At 41.1% G+C, this 25638-nt stretch overlaps 1 protein-coding gene across 1 annotated transcript; it reads right to left on the bottom strand.

Annotated features, from left to right (window-relative positions):
* Positions 1–1015: 1015 nt before the first annotated feature.
* On the bottom strand, positions 1016–24160 carry BCDIN3D (BCDIN3 domain containing RNA methyltransferase). Its single transcript, XM_081596628.1, has 6 exons — positions 23341–24160; positions 22198–22581; positions 16866–17179; positions 11979–13413; positions 3085–3298; positions 1016–2068 (listed from the first exon to the last, which is right to left on the bottom strand). The coding sequence occupies exons 2-4, from the start codon at positions 22229–22231 to the stop codon at positions 12769–12771; spliced, it is 993 nt and encodes a 330-aa protein (XP_081452754.1). The 5' UTR covers positions 22232–22581; positions 23341–24160; the 3' UTR covers positions 1016–2068; positions 3085–3298; positions 11979–12768.
* Between the last annotated feature and the right edge of the window lie 1478 nt (positions 24161–25638).

The raw sequence follows: 25638 nt of genomic DNA, 5'->3' as shown, positions 1-25638 counted from the left end.
TCTAAATAGCTAAATTTTGGAAGCAAACAAGCCATCTAGATGATTTTTTACTTTGCATTCAGATGTTTACCCTTGTTTAATAAACACAGCCAGAACATCTGTACTTGTCAGAACAAGTACCTATTCTCCTTAACTTAAAGGCTCTTGCACACTTGAAAGTTTAGACATACAGATTTTGGCAGATTCTCTATGGTTCACAGACCTCTATCTTCACTGACAGGAGGTGAAAGAAGTATAGCTACAATTGCTCCATGCTTTCTGTCTTTGATGAGGCTTAATACACATTAATTCCTTAATGGTATTATTCACTTATTAAAAATTATACTGAAGTCCCAACATTGGTTTTCTGATCATAAATTGTTCTTTCTTTGTTTGGCTGCATTGGGTCTTTGTTCCTGTGCATGGGCTGTCTCTAGTTATGGCGAATGTGGGCTACTCTTCCTTCCGATGTGTGGGCTTCTCACTGAATTGGCTTCTCTTGTTGCGGAGCACAGGCCCCAGGTATAGGGGCTTCAGTACTTGCAGCTCGCAGGTTCTAGAGTGCAGGCTCCGTAGTTGTGGCACATGGGCTCAGCTGCTCCAAAGCATGTGGAATCTTTACTGACCAGGGATCAAACCTGAGTTCCCTGCATTGGCAGATGGATTCTTATCCACTGTACTGCCAGGGAAGTCCTATTAGTTGTTCTTTACTTGAGTTATCCATCTTACAAAACAAGCTAGGCCTCTTAGGTTTCTGGTTGCTGCAAGCTGTTGGTAATAAACGAGTTTGGTGGCATGGTCTAACTGTGCATATAGTGCTGATGAATGACTGGTAGGTGGCATCTCAGAGGACCATGCCCTCACTGCTCACATCAGTACATTAAATGGGGTTCTCTACTTCAATACTATGTGGTCATTCATTTGGTGTTAGGGCATCTTCATTCCTGTTTGGCATTGTAGCCATTTGGTTACTGTGTTATTAGGTTGATGGAAAAGTAATTGTGGTTCTGGACCATGGATTTTAAATCATTATAACTAGGCTCAAACACATCTTTATTAATCAAAATAGAAACCATTACAATCAACACATTTTTACCAGTGAGAAATGTTTGTTTATTCCTATAGAGTAAAAATCCGTGCTTTGGGGTTCGATGAACTCTTGAAAAGCATTTTCTGCCTCCTGTTGGTTGTGGAAGCATTTTCCCAGCAAAAAGTTGTCAAGATGCTTGAAGAAGTGGTAGTCAGTTGTCGGGAGGTCAGGTGAATATGGTAGATAAGGCAAAACTTTGTAGCCCAATTCATTCAACTTTTGAACTGAATGTTAGTTGTGCAGTATGCAGTTGAGTGTTGTCGGGAGAAGAACTGGGCCCCTTCTGTCAACCAATGCCAGCTGCAGGTGTTGCAGCTTTTCGTGCATCTCATCGATTTGCTGAGCATACTTCTCAGATATAATAGTTTCGCTGGAATTCAGAAAGTTGTAGTGGATTAGATCAGCAGCAGACCACCAACCAATGACCATGACCTTTTTTTGGTATAAGTTTGGCTTTGGGAAGTGCCTTGAAGCTTCTCGGTCCAGCCACTGAGCTGGTTGTTGCTGGTTGTCATATAAAATCCAATTTCATCTCACATCATAATCTGATGGAGAAATGGTTCGTTGTCATTGCATAGAATAAGAGAAGATGACACTTCAGAATGATGATTTTTTTTTTATTTGTGGTCAGCTCATGAGGCACCCACTTATCAAGATTTTTCACCTTTCCAGTTTGCTTCAAATGCTGAATGACCATAGAATGGTCTACCTTGAGTTCTTAGGCAACTTCTTGTGTAGTTGTAAGAGGATCAGCTTCGATGATCCTCTCAATTGGTCATTGTCAACTTCCAATGGCTGGCCACTGCGATCTTCATCTTCAAGTCTCTCGTCTCCTTTGCAAAACTTCTTGAACCTCCACTGCACTGTACATTTGTTAGCAGTTCCTGGGCCAAATGTGTTGTTGATGTTGCAAGTTGTCTCCATTACTCTATGACCCATTTTGAACTTGAATAAGAAGATCACTCCAATTTGGTTTTTGTCTAACATCATTTCGCTAGTCTAAAATAAATATAAAATACACAGCAAGTAATAAGTCATTAAAAAACATAAAGCAAGAAATGTGCATTAAAATGATGCACATTTAAGAATGGATTCCAATATCAAACAGCTAATTTCAACAATGCAAAATACACTTGTTTGTGAACTGACCCCAGTTTAGAATTCCTGACATAAGGAGATGGTTGGGTTGGTAACCTGACTCTGATTTTTTTATGTCTTTCCTGCTCAGTAAGAGGAAGAAAGGAGCTGGGAAAAGGCTCTTATTTGGTTCATTTGCTGAATAAGAATAGAACTGTGCTAGTGCTGCTTAATTCTACATAGGACAACATGTTCTTTGGGTTTTGACAGCATTGCCAGTATGTGCTTTGAAAGCTTCTACTTGGCACAGATATGATGGATCTGCTCAGGTCCTTGAACCTCATTTTCATCATTCAAAAATTCATATTGAGTCTTTACTGTATCACAGGCACTGTGCATGTAGTATTAGCTACCTAATAAGGAATTCACTGAGACATGATACGTGATGAGATTGAAAAGGTAATTAATTAGTGGGACAATCATGCTTTATCCTAAAAACAATGCAGAACCTTTGAATGGTATTAAGCAGGATGGGAGGAGGGTCATAATTAAAACAGTATTTTAAAAAGATCACTGTGGTTGCACTGTGGAGAACAGATTAGAGAAAGCAAGACTGAAGTAAGGGAGACCAGATAAAAAGTTTTTGTAGTAATTGGGAAAAATTAGAAACTATGGGTTCTGGACTAGGAAAATGATAGGGGTGATGGAGAGATGACTTAAAAAAATAAATAGTATTAGAGTCAGCAGATCTTGGGATTGGAAGAGGAGGGAAGCAGAGTGCTAAGCCAAGACCTCTGGACCACTCACTGAAACATCAAAAACATCTGAAGAAAAGCAGGTTTGGGAGAGGATATGTTCACTTCCAAACATGTTCACATTGAAAAGCATGGGAGATGTCCAAGTAGAAATGTCTAGCCAAAAGGTCAGAGCTTCCCTACCATTGTGCTTCAGGAAGAGGTTCCAGGTGTGTTGCATGTTGATCTTCTCAACTCTCAAAGCAGCACAAGCTCCCTCCAACAGAGCACAGTCTCAGTAAGGTGACTGCCACAAAAACACCATCATTTTCTGCGTGTGCCGTGATGTGGGAAATGCTGGGAAGTACTGATGCATGGTGATGTTAAATACTTCTGAAGCTCAGGAGGGATGTCTGGACTAGAGATAAGACATTGTGAGTCATCAGAACATAGGTAATAACTAAAGCCATAGAGTAGAGGAGATCATGCAAGGAAAGACGGGAAACTGGGACAGAATCATTAGGAAGAGTAGAGAGGGGTCTGCAGAAAAGGAGGAAGATAACTAAGTGCTAAGTCACTGGCTAAGTGCTGTCACCAGAGCCCAAGAGGTTTCCAAAAAAATGACCAAATAGTTCCTGATATTGATGTCAGGCTGGATTAGGACTTAAGACATACCCACTGACTTTAGCCACATGTGATTGGTGACTTTGGCAGAATCAAATTCTGAAGGGTTGAGAAAGATGTACGAAGAAAGGAATGGAGACAAGAGGTATTTAAAACTCTCTCAAGAATTTTGGCTATGCTGTGAGGGAAAAGTTAGATATATAGGTGGGTGGGACAATGGGGGATGAGAGAGAATTATTTTTAGAAAGACACTGCTTATTAATTTTCAGAAATATTTAAAATTAATTATTTTTTAAAAGCACTAAGTACATACGGTTTAAAAAAATCAAACAATACAGAAGCAATTATTTGCTGCATTCCCCACCTCCCAAAATGAGCCATTTGAACTTTTTGGTTGATTCTTTGATATGATTAAATATGCTTATACTTATAAAAATGAATTCTTTCATTTTCCTCTTTTAAATATTGTACTACCTTCTATGTGTATATTCTTTTTAAAAGGTAAAAAAATGGGATCGTACCATTCAAATTGTTCTGTATCTTTCTTCTTGTACTTAAAATATCTTGGAGACCTTTCAATATTAGCATATATGGATCTACCTTCTTCTTTTTTTAAATGTTTATTTGGCCACACCAGGTTTTAACTGCAGCACATGGGACCTGTTTCAGCTGTGAACTTTTAGTTGTAGCATGTGGGATCTAGTTCCCTGACCAGGGACTGAATCTGGCCTGCCTGCATTGGGAGCACAGAGTCTTACCCACTGGACCACCAGGTAAGTCCCTACCTTGTTCTTTTAAACAATTGCATAGTAATCTATTTATGGCTGTACCATACTGTTTCCTACTGATGGACATTTATGTTGTTTCCAGCTTTTCACTTTTATCAACCAACTGTAATGGATGATATTGTATACAAATCCTGACATACTTTCATAAGTATATTCACAGGATAAACTCCTAGCAGTGGAATTTCTAGATATGTTCAGTAAACATTTTGGATAAATACTGACAAATTGCCTTTCATATTGGTTATGCTAATTTATATTCCCACTAATAAGGTATAAAAATACTTTTCCAAATTCTCACCATCACTGTTTAAAAATTTTGTGAATATTGCTCTAAGTGATAAAAATATTCTTTCATTGTTTTTATTTGCATGTAATTAATAAGGAGTAAGATTAAACAAATTTTCAGGTGTTTATCTGCTGTTATCATTTTCTGTGCATGTCTTTTTTTAATAGATGTATAAGAATTGGTTGTATTATAATGAAATTTGCCCTTTGTCACATGTACTGCAAAGTTTTCCTAGTTGGGAGTTTGTCATGTGACTTTATTGGATTTTTTTTTCCCCCTTTGCCTTAGGTAGTCAAATGTATCAACCTTTTTCTCTATGACTTTTGGAGTCTTGTGTTTAGAAAGTACTCCAATTTTTTAAAATTACCTTTTTTCTCTAGTATGCTTACGGTTTTCTTTTTACTTTAAATATTTCATCCAGAATCTACTTAAATGGCAAAGAGCATTGTTATTTCTCACTACTGCTCAGAGTGACATCTCCATTCCAGACCAGCCAGTCTGTTCTCAGTGAATAAAACATCCATTTCTGTGTACCCTTTCAGAGAGGTTCATTTAGTTGGCTCATAGGGCATGCTCCTTTTCCTCTTGTTACCATCGCAAAAGCTATACAGTTCTGTCCCTTAGTAGCCCTGGGGGATTGGTTCCAAGACACCAACTGATACCAAAATCCATGGATGCTCAAGTCTCTCATATAAAATGTTGTAGTGTTTGCATACAACCTATGTATATCCTCCATTATACTTTAAATCATCCCCAGATTACATGTCATACCTAATATAGTATAAATGCTACATAAATAGTTGTAAATATAATATAAATTCAAGTTTTGATTTTTGGAACTTTCTGTAATTTTTTCCCCAGATACATTTGATCCATGTTTGGTTAACTCTGCAGATGCGAAACCTACTATTATGATGATTTTTCCTTTTCTGAAGTTCACCTGATCACATGCTACTATGTATGAGCCTCTCTTTTATCCCCCTTAACTTTAACATAGTTGCTAAAAGAAATCTAATCTTTAGAAGCCTGGGTTTGTTTAACCAGGGAATCTACAACCCCTGGGCCACAGACCAGGTACCTGTCACTGGTCTGTTAGGAACCGGGCTGCAGAGCAGGAAGTGAGCAGCTGGTGAGCAAATAAAGCTTCATCTGTATTTACAGCCGCTCCCCATCACTCACATTACCATCTGAGTGCCACCTCCTGTCGTGTCCGACTCTGTGCGACCCCATAGACGGCAGCCCACCAGGCTCCCCCGTCCCTGGGATTCTCCAGGCAAGAGTACTGGAGTGGGTTGCCATTTCCTTCTCCAGGGCATGAAAGTGAAAAGTGAAAGTGGAGTCGCTCAGTCGTGTCCGACTCAGTGACCCCATGGACTGCAGCCCACCAGGCTCCTCCGTTCATGGGATTTTCCAGGCAAGAGTACTGGAGTGGGGTGCCATTGCCTTCTCCACACCTCCTGTCAGATCGGTGGTAATATTAGATTCTCATAGGAGCCTGAACCCTAAGCCTAAAGTCAAGGTGGAATATCCTGAGATTGCCACAAAATAGAAATAAAGTGCACAATAAATGTAATGCACTTGAATCATCCTGAAGCCATCACCCTACCCCCACCCTTGTCCATGGAAAAATTGTCTTCCACAAAATCAGTCCCTGGTGCCAAAAAGTTTGGGGACTGCTGGTTTAACTGATTTCCCCACCCCCTACCCCACCATAGCAGCTAAAAGTACACTGGGTATATGGAAGGAACTTTATAAATTACTTTTTGATTTGCCATAAATGTGTAGCATTAGCCACATGTGGCTAATAAGCATCTGAAATGTGGCTAGTCCAGACTGAGATGACCTATAAGTATAAAATACACACTAGAGTTTGAAGGCAGTATTAGAAAATAACATATCTCATTAATAATTTTTATTTATATTGACTGCATGTTGAAATGCTAATTTTTGAATATACTGGATTACAGACATATACTTTTAAAGTCTATCCAGGACTATTCTTCATTCTTATTCTTCATAAGTCTCTTGTCATGTTTGGTGTTGGTTCCTAAATTAGGCTATTTTGAGAATAAATAAAGATGATCTTTTCTTGAAGCCAAAGATATTCTTACCATCTCCAAAGGCTCTCCTAGGCCATTACACAATCATTACCCTCTTGGTACTGGGACCTCATTGTTATGAGCACTATTTACACATCTCTTGTGAAACTAACTGCTACAGATTTCAAATACAACAGTTCCTCCCCACAGGTCAGGTAACTGCTCAGCCTATAGAAATGTTAGGAGGTCAGGTTCAGATGCTGAAGCATCTCCCGAAGCTTTTAGTGACTAAAGATTCCTCAGTTACCCATGTTGATGGAGCCCCAGCCTATTCCTATGGTCACTGGGCTATTTCCTGCCATCAGGAGTTATTTGGGACAGGTGCTGGTTGGCTTGTAGCCTAGTCTCACTGTAGTCAGAATCCCTGTATTAGTTTCCTATTCCTGCTGTAACAAATCATTGCAAACTCAGTGGTTTAAAACAACACAAAATTACTCTCTTACAGTTCTGGAGGTCAGAAGTCTAAAATCAAGGTATTGGCAGGGCAGCATTCCTTCTGGAGGCTTCTGGGGGGAATCCACTTCCTTGCCTTTTCTAACTTCATTTCTTGGCTCCCAGCCCTTCCTTATATCACTCGGACTTCTTGCTTCTGTCATTCCACCTACTGTGGTCAAATCTCCCTTTGCCTCCCTCTTATAAGGACATTTGTGATTATATTTAGGGCCAACTCTGATAATTGGGATTAATCTCTTGATCTCAAAATCCTTAATCAAGATTCTTACTTGACACATCTGTACACATCTACAAAGTCCCTTCTGCTATGGAAGGTAGCATCCACAGATCCCAGGGATTAGGATGTGGACACTGCAGAGGACCAATATGCAGCCTGCCACAGCCCCATATATATTTTTTCACCTTGCCTTGGTGAAGGGAGAGAGCATCAGCAGGGTCACAAGGTTGCAAAGTGTTCTTAAATTAAGATCGGCAGAGAAGTAGGTAAACTCCCATCTGTAATCACTGCTATCATTGTGCGACCATCATAACAATCACTCCCTCCCAGCTTTGCTTCCTATAAAATGTTCTGTAAGCTGAAGGTACACTCCTATTACTTCCTCATCTTAAAAAACAAATTATTCGAAATAGTAAGATGCATGTTTTCTAGAGACGAGATGTTTTTCTCATAAGCCTTTGATCTAACAGGCATGGTTGTGATCTGTAGCGTGCTTAGAAGATAACAGCCCTTTGGTTTAACCATAACCATATTCTGCCAATTACTTTCATATGGTTTAGCTCATCTGGGCATAGGAAAAAGGTCTTGTTAGTTCAGTTGTACAGATGAGTAAACTGAGGCTCAGAGAGGTTAAATGAATTGAATAGGGTGGTCATACAATGAGTTACTGGCAGAGCCTCATTCCAAACCTGAGGTTCTTTCCACTGCACTGTTCCTAGGCCACATTTGATGCCAGATTGCTGAGAAGGATCTGACTTTTGGATTTTAATACATCCTGGAGTAGGCCCTGGAATCCCTACTTCCTGACAATGAAACCCACTTTTTGGAGGTCCTATCCAGAAGTCAAAGCTAGGGGCAGATTGGGAATTTCAGAAACTCAGGGAAAGGTTATGGATGCTTGCAAGTCAAGAGTACAGTGAGGGTAGTTAGCACTTACAGAGATGTATCAGGGTGTCTATGTTTGCAAAATGTGCTTATTTAACTGGAAGGCGGCAGCAGCAGGGCTACTACTAGGTATTAAACCTAGAATTAGGCCTGATTTCTGTGAGGGGAATTCTAAGAACATCAGGCATAGCTAAGAGTGGCCTGGCTGGGTCTCTTATTCCCAGGTCTGAACACATAATTTGAAGCAGCACAGTAACTCCAAAGCATATGGTCTTTTACACTGTTTTTGGGGAATGTCTTCTCAGTCTTGATTTCTGTGACATTTCAAGGCATAAGTAGCCAAGGCCCAGTCTCTGCAACTACACTGCTTAGGTTCAAAGCCCAGGTCTGCCGCTTACAAGGTGTGTGACCTTGGGAGTCACTTAACCTGTGTTTCAGTTCCCACATCTGCAAAATGAGGATAATAATAGTATCTATCCCATAAGGTTCAGGATTTAAAAAATTATGTTGTCTGGCACATGGTCTATATTATCTTTTTCTGTTTTCTTTTTTTCCTTTTTCTAACCAGACCTCTTTTGGTCGTCTCTTATTTTCTTCACTCAAAAATTATTAGCAGCCCTCAAACCTAGGATCTTGTCTCCTACTATATCCACCTATTTTGGGAATTTACTACTCATTAAATCTCAATCATTCTATGTGAATGACTTCCAAATTTTTGTATCTAGTCTTTATTTGCTGCTCTCTTCCAAACTATCAATAAAGGTGGCCTTGGAATGAACATCTTATCTCAGATATATATTTGGGAAACATTACTCAAAAATCCATGCCAAAGGCTAAGCATATTCTCCTCTCAACTTCCTAGTTTCCCCATTTTTACAGTATCCTGGATGGTCTTTTGCTCATTCATAGGTCTCCCTTTTCTTCTCAGTACGTGAATTCTGGTGTATTTCTCTTTTGTCCACTCATATCTTCATTCAACAAGTAATTCCTGGCTGCCTGCCATGTGTCAGACATTGAGTTAGGCCTAGATATACAAAAATAAGTTGAGCTTGAGGAGCTCAGTCTCCTGGTGGTGAGGAAGAGACATCAAAACAATTATAGTATGATGAGGTAAACACTGTAATAGAGGCTTCCATGCAAAGACCTCACTAGAATATAGTAACAAATGTAAATACTATAGTAGTTGGGGAAGATTTCTGAGAAAATGTAACATCTGAGCTGTATTTTAGGACAAACAGTTGAACCTTGCAAAGTGGAAGAGAGGGGAGAGCAAAAGCAAGCAGGAGTTTGTGCTACAAAGTTCAGTTCAGTATGGCTGATGTACGGAGGAAAGGCATGAAGACTAGCACTGTCTTATACAACTTTTTTCAACAATGGGAATATTCTATATCTGTGCTGTCCAATAATGTAGTCACTCGTCACATATGGCCACTGAACACTTGAAATGTGGCTAGCAGAACTGAGGAGCTGAATTTTAAATTTTATTTCATTTTATCTTATTTAAATAGCAAGCACCTACCTTATTAAACAGTAGTCGTTAGGCACTAGATAATGGACAAGACTCTAAGTACCTGGAAACCTTTGGTAGGCACCAGCCACATGGATGGAATAAGTGGAACTTACATATTATTGGTAGAATTTATTGGGCTGTATTTCAATGTGGGAAGTATAAATGAGGAGAATTAACTGAAATTTGTAGCTTAAGCAATGAGTGGATGCCAACAATTGAGATAGGATTAGGTTTGGAATAAGGGTAGTGAGTTTGCTTTTGGGATACGTTGGATTTGAGGTGCCAGATAACTATCTAGGGGAAAGCGTTAGTTACTCAGTCATGTCCGACTCTTTGTTACCCCACGGACTGTAGCCCACCAGGCTCCTCTGTGGAATTCTCCAGGCAAGAATACTGGAGTGGGTTGCCTTTCCCTTCTACAGGGGATCTTCCTGACCCAGAGACTGAACCTGGGTCTCCTGCATTGCAGTTGGGATTCTTTACCGTCTGAGCCATCAGGGGAATGTGATTACAAAAAAAGAAATAATAATCTGGAACTGTGGAGGTGGGGCTTATAACTATTGGGGGTTATTAGCGTATAGGCAGTTGTTAAAGGTATTGGAACAGAGGAACTCACCCCAGGGAAAATATGTAGAAGAGGACTGGATGGACACTAAGGAACCCCAAGCGTCACAGTGTGGTCTGTTTCAACTTGTGTCAGAATCATATGGGGTGCTTGTTAACAAGATTCCTCATTGTGGATGTATACAATGCCACAGAATGTACACAGAATGTATAGTTAAAACTACATTTTATGTTACACTTATTTTACCACAGTAAAAAAAATGCAAAAAAAAGTGCCAAAATCCCAAATCAAACCAAAATCTTAAGCCCCATTTCTGACCCGAATCACTGTTTCTGGAGATGAATCCAGGACTTCCCAGGTAATTCTTATACAAACTAAAATGTGAACCAATTGCTTAAGGGACAGAGAGAAACTAAGAGACTGGAAGAGAATAAAGGGGGAGAGGTATGATAGAGAAACCAAGGGCGAGTGGTTCAATAAGGAATAAGTCAATAGTGTTGAATGATTCCATGGCTCAGGAGGAAGACCGAAAAAAGGCCTCAGAATATGGTGTTCTGGTGGTCACTGATGAATGGGAGGGGAGGGAGCAGAGGCTGTGGCATCCTTTCTTTCAAGGACTTTGCTCATGTTTGGTGGTGAAGAGATGGAGGGAAAGATTGCATAAGGTTGAGAGGGAGGTAGGACAAAGGAAAAGTTGGTGGTTTTGAAGATGAGAGAGAACAGAATATGTTGGTAGGTGGACAGGAAGGAGTCAATGAGGCCGAAGGACACCAAGAGGATCCTTAATAAAATACAGTTTGGGAGAGGTCGTATAGGTTGGTATCAGGAACTTAGGCAGAAGTTATTTGGGTTAAAGATTATTGGGTAAGTTAGAAGTGAAAACAAGGGAAGATGAAGGGGTTCAAGACTGAGGGCAAGAAAAGACTTCCTGACACTGGAAACAAGAATGGCACTAGGTGGTGGTTAGTGCACCTGCATAGATTAATGGAGCAGGAATAGAGTCAAGAGCCTGCAGAGGGGAAAAGTCTGGAAGAGTTACTAGGGTAAAAGTGATCAGAAGCAGCAATATAAAAAGACTGAGAAGTAGTATTGGAGTCTAATTGAGATTGGAAATGGCACCAACCATACAATTATCCTGCACAAAATAGAAAAATTGGTTTTCCTAAATGAAGGTTTTGGTTCCATCCTCCTATTATTTAAGGACTGCTCTGGCTTCTGCTCCCTCGTGCATAAAGTTCAAATTCCTTAGTAGGAACTTTTCCTAACTTCTCCTTCAAGAGGTTCAACCTCTAATTGGTGGTTCAGACTCTCTTGTTCTCTGTTCCTCCCTCTTATAACATCGACACTGAAAACAGGATCTTAGGGATTTTTAAACTCATCAATCAATTCTCCCTTCTTAGCTAGGTGTTTTGTTTTTCCATCTTCCCTCCACCAAATCTGTTTCTACCTTCCACTTTCCCTTGGAATAGACTCATGGGTGTTTTAAAAATTGATACCTGTCAGACATCAATGACACCTGTTCCACAGCACAGATGCTACAGCCATCCAACCGCAGGCTGCATTTTGTGTACGCTTCCCTGCGTATATTCCCATCCCCATAGTGGTATGTGCCTCCATGCTGGTGTGCTTTGGCAGAGGTCCCTACAAAAAGTTCTAAATTAACTTACTTACTGGCATGTTTTCTGCTTTGGGCTTGGGTGAGGTTCTTTTTCTTGAGCTGAAAACTCTCAGGGGTAGAGTGGTTAAAGGCAGAAGTTTCTTTTCTACTCCAGATTCACAGGGTATTCTCAATCATACTCAAATCACTTTTATTATATATAATTGTATATACTGTATACAATCCCACTTCATTCATTTCATTTGTAGCAGTTGAATTTTGAGTTGATGATTTAAATCTTTTAAACACTTTGTAAATGCTAGTCAATGTATCTTGGCTAGTACTGTATCTGTGACTGCCATGCTCAGCCTGGGCATGCTGGAAACTTGACCTGCTCTGGAAAGATAATTTTTCCTACCAAAGCTCTCCTTTAGACAGGCCAGTGACTTTTCATTCCAGACTACTCTAAGGTTTTGCCTCATAGACAGGATAAGTCTAGAAGCAAGCCTGAAGAAGGAAGATCAGATTCAAGTAGCCCAGGGAACAGATACATTCTAAGGCTAACCTTGTCTAAGTTTTCCTAAATAATCACCAAAAGCAGCCTCTTCCATATCCCAGAAGCACTTTCTCCAGGTCACCTCCTTCCAGACAGCCCAGGTCATTGACCCTCAGATATAGTCTCCTCAGGGATCATCCTCCAAAGTGGGGAACAGATAATGATTTGTTTAGTTCCCTGTCCTGGACATTTACAAAACTTCTACCAGGTTTGGAGGCTGCTTAACTACCAGGAATTAAGGAGAGTGAACTTAATTTTTATTTAAAACTCTTTCAATATCTCTATCCTGGTCTTACTGCCCTCCCCTCTCACTGTCTCCAGAATCTTATTCTGTTCTTTTCTTTTCCTTCTTCTATCAGTGACTCAGGGATTGGATGAGTCTCTGTGACTTGTTTTGTCCTGAAGAGCAGAAGGCTTCGATCCCAGTTGGTGTTGCCAAAGCAGCATACTAATTCCATGCCATGGTCCTGGGTCAAGATCTGCACAATCTGACTGGCCATATCACCTCGGATGGCCAGGGAGCGGAAGTGGTCAAAATCATGGAGACCCAGCTTCCGGAGACGCCTTGCAGCTGCCCGGTAACACTTCCAGGGCTGTGGCTCCACAAGGAGGTAGTGGCATAGGGAAGAAAGGTGGGCCAGGAACTCCCACAGGCCTTGGTCCCCATGGTTCAGGTGAATCCACATGGTTATTGACATGCAGAAGCCAATATCAAAAACTGAGCGTCCAAACTGGCTCAAGAAAGAGCTCAGGAGAACTTTCCGGGTCCTTTGATTCATGAAGTCCAGGGTGATAAAAGTCAAGCCATCAGGAAAAGGGCATTCTTTTTCAGCTCGTTCCACCAGGACTGGATCTATGTCGCAGCAGAGGAGATGGAGTTCTCTTGAGGCATCTGAGCAGGTCTCCCCATCGTGTAGGGAAAGGAAATGTTTGTATAGAGCCACACTCAGATCCTAGAGGAATCCAAAAGAGCTTTGTCATTGCAGCTCTCGACCAGTGAATGGAAGAGAAACCTGTATCTCTTAGCCTCTCATTGAATCACTTACTCCTGGGTTTATGGGATGTAAGGTTCCTAAACTATAGCCTAAGGAGGTTGACCCCCAAAATTTTCCACAGAGCAGGCTCTCAGAGCCCTCCAGGGGTCTCAGGCTGTAATGCATTATCTCTATACCTTCCTGACACTGATGGGTTGCATGGTTGAAAGTTATAGCCCAATGGATGCAGCAAAGGGGTCCAGAGCAGTATTTTCCAGCTTAAGTAACATGCTATCTTTTTTTTTTTGAAGTATCTCATACCCCAGGGAGAAGCAAAATATTTAAGGGGCGTAATAACCATGCTCCCTGCCAGGAAGGTGAGGAAGAGAGCAAGTACCATCTCATAAAAATCTCCTTCTCAGACTTGTGGTTGGGAAGGTCTGGATTCCAAAAAGTCCTCATTCAGCCTTCACTCTGCATCTTCAGTTTTACTACATGTCTTACACTTCACCACCCCCTTTTGAGATTTACTCTGCTTTTGTATCCATTATCCCCCAAACTCACCACTGACCTCCTTCCAGCCAAATCCAATGATCTGTGATTTTCACCACCTTAGCACCTTTCTGACTCTTAAGTCACTATCTCCTTTCTCTAACTTTGACTTCTATAACCATTATAACTAACTCAATTTTGTGTTCTAATCTGTTTTTTCCAAGGCATTTTTCTATTCACTACCTCATTGCTCTGTGCAACAATCCTATGAGGATAATATATAAGCCCTTTGTGCAGGTGAAGAAAGTGTAGCTGGAAACAACCCAGATGTCCAATAATAGTAGCAGGGATTAAGACGGTATACCAGATGGCAATTAAAAATGAAGGAATTCAGCTCAGTGCAGCAAAATGGATGACTCACGCAACACATAATGCCGAATAAAAAAGCAAGACACAAAAAGAAAATACATGGCAAGCTTCCATTTATATGAAGTTTGAAAATGTATAAAATTAAACTACATTGTTTAGGGATATAAAAATAGTAAGCTATAAAAAAAAGCAAGGAAACAATAAAAGTTGAGCTCTCTGGGTAGAGAGGGGGGTTTATGAGCAGGGAAAGGCATATGGGAGACTTCTTGGGTTGCTGACATTTTATTCTTGATACTGACATTAGTCATCAAAGTTTCTGTTTTATAATAATTCATAAAGTGTGAATTTATGTTTTGTACACTGTTCTCTATGTGTGGCGTAGTTCACAAAAAACCCCAAAACCCTGTATTTTAAAAATTATGGTTCAGAGGACAGTCCAATGTCACATGGTTATTACATGGCAAGATTTAGGCAACATTAAGTTCTTTACTCCATAACAGGCTTCTCATACTTTAATAGGCATTCACATCACCCAGGGATCTTACTAAAATAAAAATGTTGAATTAGTAGATCTGGGTTGGGAACTGAGATTCTGTATTTCTAGTAAGCTTCCAAGTCATGCTGATGCTATAGTTCAAGGACCACATTTTGAGTAGGAAGATTCTGTAGTATTCTGCTTAAAAATTTCTTCCTCTCTCTGTATTTATTTCTCTGTTTCCCTCCTCCTAGCTATCTTGGGTGTACCACATTAAAAAAAAATCTTTTGACTATGCATGCATGGCATGTGGGACCTTAGTTCCTTGACCAGGGATCAAACCCATGTCTCCTGCATTGGTAGACTCTTAAACCACTGGACCACCAGGGAAGTCCTGGGTGTATCCCATGTTTGCTCAGTCATTTTCATCACATCAGTCCCTCCTCTACCAAATCTCTTAATACTCTCCATCTTTAATTCTTGAATCTTAGAGTCCCTAGGAAGCTTAAAAAAAGAAAATAGTGTGCTATTATTTGTAAAACTAGAAGAGGTGAGATATTTATACATACATAGATGTCTGTGTACACATAGGCCACATACTCAACAAATTATAAATAGCAGTTGCTGTTGTGTACAGGAAGAGGCTTTCCTGGTGGCTCAGACACAAAGAATCTGCCTGCAGCACAGGAGACCTGAGTTCAATCCCTGGATTGGGAAGATCCCCTGCAGAAGGAAATGGCCACCCACTCCAGTATTCCTGCCTGGAGAATTCCATGGACAGAGGAGCCTGGCAGGCTACAGTCCATGGGTTGCAGAGTTGGACACAACTGAGCGACTATCATCATGGGAAGAGGAGGATTTAGGGTCAGGAGTAGAGACTTGCTATGTATCCCTTTGTATTTTGAATTGGGGGGGGGTCTTTTCAAGTATTAATACAAGAATCTTTTTTTAAGTGCAAAATAATAAACTCCCTAAATATATAGCTAAGTTTAGGAACCACTGCCCTAGTTAACTGCAACTATGTCTTGGCTCCTAAGGTACACATATAGCACTTTCAACTTTAAAATCTCTTGTGGTTTCCTAATGCCTTTCATGAAACCCCAAATCTTATATCCAGTTTCTCTTTTCCATTGCTTTCCCCCTCTGATTTCATATATCATCACAGTAGAGAAATGTCTGCAAAGGATAGCCAGACACCCATCTCTACTCATTCCAGCTTTTAGCCTGTGTCCAAATGCAACCCCCCCCACACACCATTTACCAGCTGTGTCCCTACAGCCCTCAACCTTCTATTCAAGTCTCTTCTGCCTAAGGCCAGAAACAGGGTAAAATTTTCCTTACCCCTTCCCCTCCTGTTCTGGAAAGGAGAGATGGTACTAACTTTGTGAAGCATCTGTAATCATAGGGTCAGAATGCCTGCTCCTCTAGGATATCCTAGTGACTACACATAGGTGTTGGAGAGACACTCCACTGTTTTGCTTGTGGTCTGACTATAATCATTCTTATGCCTAAGAATACTCTGTGGTAAGAAAATGTGGCAAAGCCTTCCTCTAACAGGATGGTTTATTTTCTTTCTCGATCGTCTCCACTGTACTCGGCCAATTCACTGCTTTTAAAATATCCACTTGGCTCTGCACTGTTTCACACTTATCTTAATTTCAGGTATGATTCTGTCACCCCCGGTTCATCTCATCCAGTAAACAAATCCCAACCCTACGCTTCCAAACGTGGGTCTCAGACAGCCCCCTCTCTTCCAGCAAGTCGCCAGCCACGCTGGACAGGAGGCAACAGCCGGAAGCCCAGGCACTGTGGCCCTGCCCACCAGGGGTTCGGCCGTGATGCTGCAAATGCGGAGGCGGGGCGCAGGAATTCCGAACGTATTTGAAAATGATTCCTCCCCCAGATTCCTAAAAGAGATGGTGTTAGGACCCCGGAGGTCCTGTAGCAGCAGAAAGGGGTCGAACGCTACACCTTTAAGCTCATTTTGGGAACGCTGTGAGGGGTGTAATACCACGCCCAGGCCGAAAGCCCGGCGGACTTGAAGGCTGCCAACCTATCGGCTCAACTGACGTCCGATCCCTCCCCCGGCACTCACCCCAGAGTTACACCCCACGTCGAGCCCCAGGATCGGCCTTGTCTCGGGACTCTGAGGAAAGAGCCGGCGAAGCAGTTCCGGGGGTAGGAGGCGGAGCCGTTGCTCTGGAGGGTGGAAGCGGGAATAATGAGGGAAATTTCCGAACGGGGCTGCCCCAGGTTCCAGAGCTCGAGGTTTCTCTTCCGCCGCGGTCTTCTCAACGCCCCCCGTGGCCTGCTCGGTGGACGCCGCCATCAGCCTCAGTCTGGCCTCTGAGTCCCCTCGGAACCGGAAGTCTGGAACCTGCAGGCCGCCCGGGCTCCAGCGCGCCTGCGCTGAAAGGCAAAGGGACCGAGTATAAAGGCGACCTCCCATGAGCGAGAGCGGGAATAGGGGATTTGCGTTGCCTCGTGGCATCCTTGCCATAACGTGGGAGGTGGTTAGTAATATTATTCTGATTTTTTTGTGAAACAAGCTCAGAGAGGTTGAGTGACTTGCTCAAGCCAACGGTCTACCCAGAACAAGGCATTTATTGGGATTTGGAAATCTATTTTGGTCCAACTTCCTTCCTTTACAAATGTGTAAAGTGATACCCAGAGATTAGAAATTACTTGCCCAGGGTCGCATGGGAATATGTGACCCAAGAACTTGCACCCGTTCATTCTGTGATTCCAGGAAAGGGTAGCCAGAAACTATGGGTCACTTGAGGTGCCAGAAGGCCCAGATAGCCTAGCCTGCCACGTGGGTCAGGTGGACAGGGACAACTGGAGACTGTGAGCTCTTGAGAGGTAAGGACTGTGCCTTAAGAGCCAGTACATAAGAGTGCTTAGCAAACGCCAGACACTTTTCTAAACCTTTTGCGTGTATTTGTTTAATCCTCACACCAACCCTGTGAGGAAAGAACCATAACTAATATCCCTTTTATATAGATGAGGACATTGAGGGACCGCAAAGTTAGTAATTGTCCAAAATGAAGCAGTTAGAAATGATAGCACCAGAATTTGAACCCAGGTACTTTGGTTCTAGAGGTTGTACTTGCAACCATTATGTTATTCTCGGCCTGAATCCCCTTGTTGTTCAGTTGCTCACTCATGTTGGACTCTTTGCGACCCCATGGACTGCAACATGCCAGGCTTCCCTGTCCTTCACTATCTCCCCGAGTTCGCTCAAAGTCATGTCCATTGAGTGGATGATGCCATCCAACCATCTTATCCTCTGTTGCCTTCTTCTCCTCCTGCCCTCAATCTTCCCCAACATCAGGGTCTTTTCCAGTGAGTTGGCTCTTTGCATCAGGTGGCCAAAATATTGGTGCTTCAGCATCAGTCCTTACAATGAATATTCAGGACTGATTTCCTTTAGGATTGACTGGTTTGATCTCCTTGCTGTCCAAGGGACTCTCAAGAGTCTTCCTCAACACCACAGTTCAAAAGCATCAATTCTTCAGTGCTTAGCCTTGTTTATGGTCCAACTGTCACATCTGTGCATGACTACTGAAAAAACCATAGCTTTGAGTATAGGGACCTTCATCAGCCAAGTGATGTCTCTGCTTTTCAATGTATTGTCTACGTTTGTCATAGCCTTTCTTTCAAGGAGCAAGCGTCTTTTAATTTCATAGCTGCAGTCACCATCTGCAGTGATTTTGGAGCTCCCCAAAAATAGTCTGTCACTGTTTCCATTGTTTCCCCATCTATTTGCCATGAAGTGATGGGACTGGATCCATTATCTTAGTTTTTTGTATGTTGAGTTTTAAGCCAGCTTTTTCACCTTTCATCAAAAGGCTCTTTAGTTCCTCTTTGTTTTCTGCCATTAGGGTGCTGTCATCTGCATATCTGAGGTTATTGTTATTTCTCCCAGCAATCTTGATTCCAGCTTGTGATTCATCCAGCCTGGCATTTCATATGATGTACTCTGCATATAAGTTAAATAATCAAGGTGGCAATATACAGCCTTGATGTACTCCTTTCCCAATTTTGAACCAGGCTGTTTTTCCATGTCTGGTTCTAACTGTTGCTTCTTGACCTGCATACAGGTTTCTCAGGAGGCAGGTAAGGTGGTCTGGTATTCCCAACTGTTTAAGAATTTTTCACAGTTTGTTATGATCCACACAGTCAAAGGCTTTAGTGTAGTCAATGAAGCAGATGTTTTTCTGGAATTTTCTTGTTTTTTCTATGATGCAGTGGAAATTGGCAATTTGATCTCTGGTTCTTCTGCCTTTTCTAAATCCAGCTTGTATATCTGTAAGTTCTTGGTTCATGTATTGCTGAATCCTAGCCTGGAGGATTTTGAGCATAATCTTGCTAGCATGTGAAATGAGTGCAACTGTATGGTATTTTGAACATTCTTTGGCATTACCCTTCTTTGGGATTGGAATAAAAACTGACCTTTTCCAGTCCTGTGGCCACTGCTTAGTTTTCCAAGTTTGCTGGCCTACGAAGTGCAGCACTTTAACAGGATTAAATCTTTTAGGATTTGAAATAGCTCAGCTGGGATTCCATCACCTCCACTAGCATTGTTTGTAGTAATGCTTCTTAAGGCCCACTTGACTTCACACTCCAGGATGTCTGGCTCTAGGTGAGTGACTGCATCATTGTGGTTATCCAGGTCATTAAGACCTTTTTTGTATAATTCTTCTATGTATTCTTGCCACCTCTTCTTAATCTCTTCTGCTTCTGTTAGGTCCATACCATTTCTGTCCTTTATTGTGCCCATACTTGCATGAAATGTTCCCCTGTTATCTCTAATTTTCTTGAAGAGATCTCTAGTTTTTCTGTTGTTTTCCTCTATTTCTTTGCATTGCTTACTTAAGAAGGCTTTCTTATCTCTCCTTGCTATTCTTTGGAATGCTGCATTCAGGTGGGTATATCTTTCTCTTTCTCCTATGCCAAACATAATGCCTGGCCCAAAGATGTTTAATAAGTATTTGTTGAATGAAAACTCAGTATCAACAAATGATATTGGGAAAAGTGGATATTCATATGCAAAAAGATGAAAGTGGATCCTTACACAAAAATCAACTCAAAATGGGTTAAGGACTTAAATGTAAGACCTGAAATTACAACAGCAAGAAAAAAAATCACAGGGGAAAGACTTCAAGACTGATTTTGGTAATGATTTCGTAGAAATGATGTCAAGAGCACAGACAACAAAAGCAAAAATAGACAAATGGAACTATATCAAATTAAAAACTTCTACACAGCAACAGAAACCATTAACAGTGAAAAGATAACCTACGGAGTGGGGGAAAATATTTCCGAAGCTATTTATCTGATAAGGGATTAATTTCTAAAATATATAAGGAACTGCTACAAATCAAAGCTAGTAGAGGTGATGGAATTCCAGTTGAGCTATTTCAAATCCTGAAAGATAACGCCATGAAAGTGCTGCACTCAATATGCCAGCAAACTTGGAAAACAGTAGTGGCCACAAGATTGGAAAAGGTCAGTTTTCATTCCAATCCCAAAGAGAGGCAATGTCAAAGAATGCTCAAACTACCACACAATTGCACTCATCTCACATGCTAGTAAAGTAATGCCCCAAATTCTCCAAGCCAGGCTTCAACAGTGCATGAACCAAGAACTTCCAGATGTTCAAGCTGGATTTAGAAAAGACAGAGGAACCAGAGATCAAATTGCCAACATCTGCTGGATCATCGAAAAAGCAAGAGTGTTCCAGAGAAACATCTATTTCTGCTTTATTGACTATGCTAAAGCTTTTGACTGTGTGGATCACCACAAACTGTGGAAAATTCCTAAAGAGATGGGAATACCAGTCCACCTGACCTGCCTCTTGAGAAATCTGTGTGCATGTCAGGAAGCAACAGTTAGAACTGGACAGGGAACAACAGACTGGTTCCAAATAGGAAAAGGAGTATGTCAAGGCTGTATATTTTCACCCTGCTTATTTAACTGATATGCAGAGTACATCATGAGAAACACTGGACTGGATGAAACACAAGCTGTAATCAAGATTTCCAGGAGAAATATCAATAACCTCAGCTATGCAGATAATGTCACCCTTATGGCAGAAAGTGAAGAAGAACTAAAGAGCCTCTTGATGAAAGTGAAAGAAGAGAGTGAAAAAGTTGGCTTAAAACTCAACATTCAGAAAACTAAGATTATAGCATCCGGTCCTGTCGCTCCATAGCAAATAGATGGAGAACAAATAGATGTTTCTAGTGGAAACAGTGGCAGAATTTATTTTTGGGGGCTCCAAAATCACTGCAGATGGTGACTGCAGCCATGAAATTAAAAGACGCTTACTCCTTGGAAGGAAAGTTATGACAAACCTAGACAGCATATTAAAAAGCAGAGACATTACTTTGCCAACAAAAGTCCATCTAGTCAAGGCTATGGTTTTTCCAGTGGTCATGTATGGATGTCAGAGTTGGACTGTAAAGAAAACTGAGCACCAGAGAACTGATGCTTTTGAACTGTGGTGTTGGAGAAGACTCTTGAGAGTCCCCTGGACAGCAAGGAGATCCAACCAGTCCATCCTAAAGGAAATCAGTCCTGAACATTCATTGGAAGGACTGATGTTGAAGCTGAAATTCCAATACTTTGACCTGATGCAAAGAATCGACTCATTTGAAAAGACTCTGATGCTGGAAAAGATTGAAGGCAGGAGGAGAAGGAGACGACAGAGGATGAGATGGTTGGATGGCATCATCAACTCAATGAACATGAGTTTGAGTAAACTCCAGGAGTTGGTGATGGACAGGGATGCCTGGCATGCTGCAGTCCATGGGGTCGCAAACAGTCAGACACAACTGAGCGACTGACCTGAATTGAACTGAACTGAACAAATCAAAACCAAAAAAAAAACTCAGTAACTTGATTTTTTAAGCGGGCAAAGGACTTGAACAGACATTTTTCCCAAAGGAGAACATACAAATGGCCAACAGGTATATGAAAAGATGCTCAACTAGTCATCAGGGAAATGCATATCAAAACCACAATGAGATATCACCTCACAACTATTTAGGGTGGCTATTATGAAAACAGAAACAGAAGACAAGAGCTATTGGGAAAGATGTGGAGAAAGTGGAATGCTTGTGCATTGTTGGTGGAAATGTAAAATGGTGCAGCCTCCATGACAAACAGTATGGATGTTCCTCAAAAAATTAAAAATAAAACTACCACATGATGCCCACAATCACATTTCTGGGTATTTATCCAAAAGAATTGAAATCAGGATCTTGGAGAGATATTAGTGCTCACATTCTCATTGTGACACTATTCACAATAGCCATGATGTGGAAATGACTTAAATGTACATCTACAGATTAATAGATAAAAGAAATATTAATATACATACAATAGAATATTATTGATCTTAAAAAAGAAGGAAGCCCTACCATATGTGACAAAAGGGATGAACCTTGAGGACATTCTGTTGTTGTTGTTGAGTCGCTAAGTCATGTCCGACTCTTTGAGACCTCCATGAACTGCAGCACACTGGGCTCCTCTGTCCTTCACTATCTCCCGGAGTTTGCTCAAATCATGTTCGTTGAGTCAGTAATGCTATATAACCATTTCATCCTTTGCCTCCCCCTTCTTCTTTTGCTTTCAATCTTTCCCAGCATCAGGGTCTTTTCTAATGAGTCAGTTCTTCACATCAGGTGGCCAAACGATTGGCACTTCAGCTTCAGTCCTTCGAATGAATATTCAGGGTTGACTTCCTTTAGAATTGACTGGTTTGATCTCCTTGCAGTTCAAGGGGCTCTCAAGAGGACATTATGCTAAGTGAAATAAGCCAGTCACAGAAGGACAATTACTGCATGATTCCACTTACATAAGGTATCCAAAATCAAACCCATAGAAAGAGAGAATAGTATGGTGGTTGCCAAGGGCTGGGGTGAGGGAAAGGGGGAGTGACTAGTCACTGGTATAAAGTTTGAGGTATGCAAAATGATTAAGTTCTAGAGATCTGTTTTACAACATTGTGTCTATAGATAACAATACTGTACTGTACACTTAAAAACCGGTTTCAGGGACCTCCCTGGTGGGTCCAGTGGTTAAGGCTCCATGCTTCCAGTGCAGGGGGTGTGGTTTCAGTCCCTGGTCAGAGAACTAAGATCCTACATGCCACGTGGTGTGGCCAAAAAATTAAAATAAAATTGAGTCTTTAAATAAAAATAAAACAAAAACAAAAATGAAATAAAATATTTTTAAAAACCTGGTTTAATGGGGTGTGATGTGGGTTAGTCTCTCAGTCGTATTCCACTCTTTGCAACCTCATGGCCTATAGTCTGCTAGGTTCTGCTTATGTTAAGTATTCTTTCTGCAATGAAATAAAATAAACCGAAACTCTATAGAGGATGCAAGTAGGCAACAAAAGCCAGGTCTGTTTTTGGGAAAACTGAAAAGGAAGAAAGAAAGGAACTGAACTGAAACAGACCTGGTGGAATGGAGCTAGGCAAAATGTGGGCTGAACCAAACATAAGAAAAAAACAGAGCTGGTGAGAAACGGTGGGAGTGGGGCAGGATGAGGTGTTCACCTAGGTAGCGGGTTCAAGTCGGCAGCCAGGATGGTCCAGACTATACAACAGGTTCAGCCAGGGATCTGCAAAGGTGGTGTGACTTCTGCCCACCTGGCCAGTCATCTGAGAGGGGCCTCCAGCTTCATGAAGCCAGCGATATGCTGAAATTCTTCCAAGGCCTGAAGCATGACTTCTGCTGACAGTGCCGGAAAGTGCTGTCAGGGGTTAAAATAGGCCCTGTCCCTTTTCCTCTCAATTTTTACTTCATATTTTCATCTCTGATGTATCAGATAGAGAGGACATAAGTTAATGAAAAAAAGTCGTGGTGGAATTGAGTTAACCACAATATTTTTCTAGAAAAAAGATGGCGTTGGAGAACAGCAGCACCACCATTTCTCTCCCGAATGTTCCACAGATTTTGGTAAGCTGAGATTACCCCTTTTTGTCACTAGATGACGCTAGCATAAACTCTTGACAATCCTTAATTTTCAAAGAGCAGGAATCACCTTTCTTCTGTAAGCACTTTTTCTGTTGTTTGCCTGTTTAAACACAGTGTGTATATATTTGCCAGCAAAGAGTTTAATTTCATTAAGGACATGGGCATGGCTTTTGAGTTTTCAAAACACTGTTCACCTGAAAAGAAATAGGCAACAGTCCTAGGTGGTGAATGGGAGGCTCCCTGTGATCCCGGGAGCCTCAAGAAGCAGACAGAAGTGGCCTGGTAATGTTACTAGGGACCTGAAATGCCTCAGAAGTGAGCCCATAGACTTTTGAATTGGACTCACTCTGAGCACTTTTTGAACCTATCCTCATTTTTCAGAGCCCAATCAGCCTAAGTGACCTGACAGTACTCAACCCGAGCCTGAGTAATCAGCCCTCAAATAGCTGTTATTGTTCAGTCACTAAGTCATGTCCTACTCTTTGTGACCCCATGGACTGCAGCCCGCCAGGCTCCTCTGTCCTCCACTATCTCCTGGAGTTTGCTCAAAATCATGTCCATTGAGTCAGTGGTGCTATCTAACCATCTCATCCTCTGCCACTCCCTTCTCCTTCTGCCTTCAATCTTTCCCGGCATCAGGGAAATAGCTGTGATAGCACCTAAGAGCATGCTCTGTGCTGTAGTTGGCTAGATTTTGTGGAGCCTGATGTTTACACAATTGTAGGGGTGGGTTTGGTGACATAATTCCCTGATGGCTCAGTGGTAAAGAATCTGCCACTGATTCTTTAGAATTCACAGATTCAAAGAATCTGCTGTAATGAGGAGACCCAGAAGATGAGGGTTTGATCTCTGGGTCGGGAAGATTCCCTAGAGGAGGAAATGGCAACCCACTCCAGTATTCTTGCCTGGAAAATCCCATAGACAGAAGACCCTCGCAGTCTATAGTCCATAGGGTCGCAAAGAGTTGGACACGACTGAGCTTGGACATGCATGCACGCATGTAGTTTTTAAAGAAAAATTACAAGCATAAAGATAGTTGTGAATGTGAATATTTATTTACAGTGAGAAAATAAATCACAACAAATTATAATTTTTAAAAATCTGAAAATACTACAAACATCTCAAAAATTCCCATAATAGTTGGATGAATCAAATGCCAGTCACACTTGAATGTTACTTTTTTCTTACATTTTTTGGCTGTATATGCTTTGATTGCTTCTTCATATGATAATTTGAAAAGGAAATGGTAACCCACTCCAGTATTCTTGCCTGGGAAATCCCATGGAGAGAGGAGTCTGGTGGGCTACAGTCCATGGGATCACAGAGTTGGACATGACTGAGCCACCAACACTTTCATATGGTAACGATTTGATAATAGCATTTTACTAAGAGGAATAGAAAGATAATTTAGTCTTTTCTTAGCTTGGCAGATAAAATTTGTCTTTTTATTGTTTGATCATTTAGAAAAATTTCTTTCAAGCTCATGATTCATTATTGGCAATGTCATGTAAATGTTTAGGTTTGTTATCAAATTGGGAAAAAAACTTGATCAAGTTTCTTTCATCTAGGAGCTATATGATTTCAGAGCTTTTCAAATTTTCTTGTGCAGGGATTAATCTTAGATATATTCTCCAAATTGACTATGCTTACTGGCTAGTTTGTCTTTGAAAACCTCGTTACAAATGGTGTATTAGAGTTATTTTATTATCTATATTGGTATTAGTAATTTGTGTCATCAAAAACTGTAAAGATAGAAGTTTTGATAAATCATATTTTGAACAGTTCCTATAAAAGAGAGAAAAGAATGCATGGTACATTTATAATACTATATGCTGTGTTATTGCATATACTGATGACATAACAAAACTTGTTTTGAC

This window comes from Giraffa tippelskirchi, chromosome 4 (assembly GCF_054371585.1).
Source record: "Giraffa tippelskirchi isolate mGirTip1 chromosome 4, T2T-mGirTip1v1.2.pri, whole genome shotgun sequence".
In the NCBI taxonomy this organism is placed as follows: domain Eukaryota; kingdom Metazoa; phylum Chordata; class Mammalia; order Artiodactyla; family Giraffidae; genus Giraffa; species Giraffa tippelskirchi.
Note: the sequence above shows the minus strand (reverse complement) of the source record. Positions and strands in the feature narration are given on the sequence as shown.

What these genes read in the sequence shown, in the direction of transcription:
- BCDIN3D (XM_081596628.1), bottom strand. Translation starts at nt 22,231, where the DNA reads ATGTCCTCAAGGTTCATCCCTTTTGTCACATATG. An exon ending in CATCCCTTTTGTCACATATG is followed by an intron (nt 17,180 to 22,197) that starts GTAGGGCTTCCT and finishes TTTGCCTTTCAG; the next exon opens with CGCAGGCGCGCTGGAGCCCG. An exon ending in ACGTGGGGTGTAACTCTGGG is followed by an intron (nt 13,414 to 16,865) that starts GTGAGTGCCGGG and finishes GGATTCCTCTAG; the next exon opens with GATCTGAGTGTGGCTCTATA.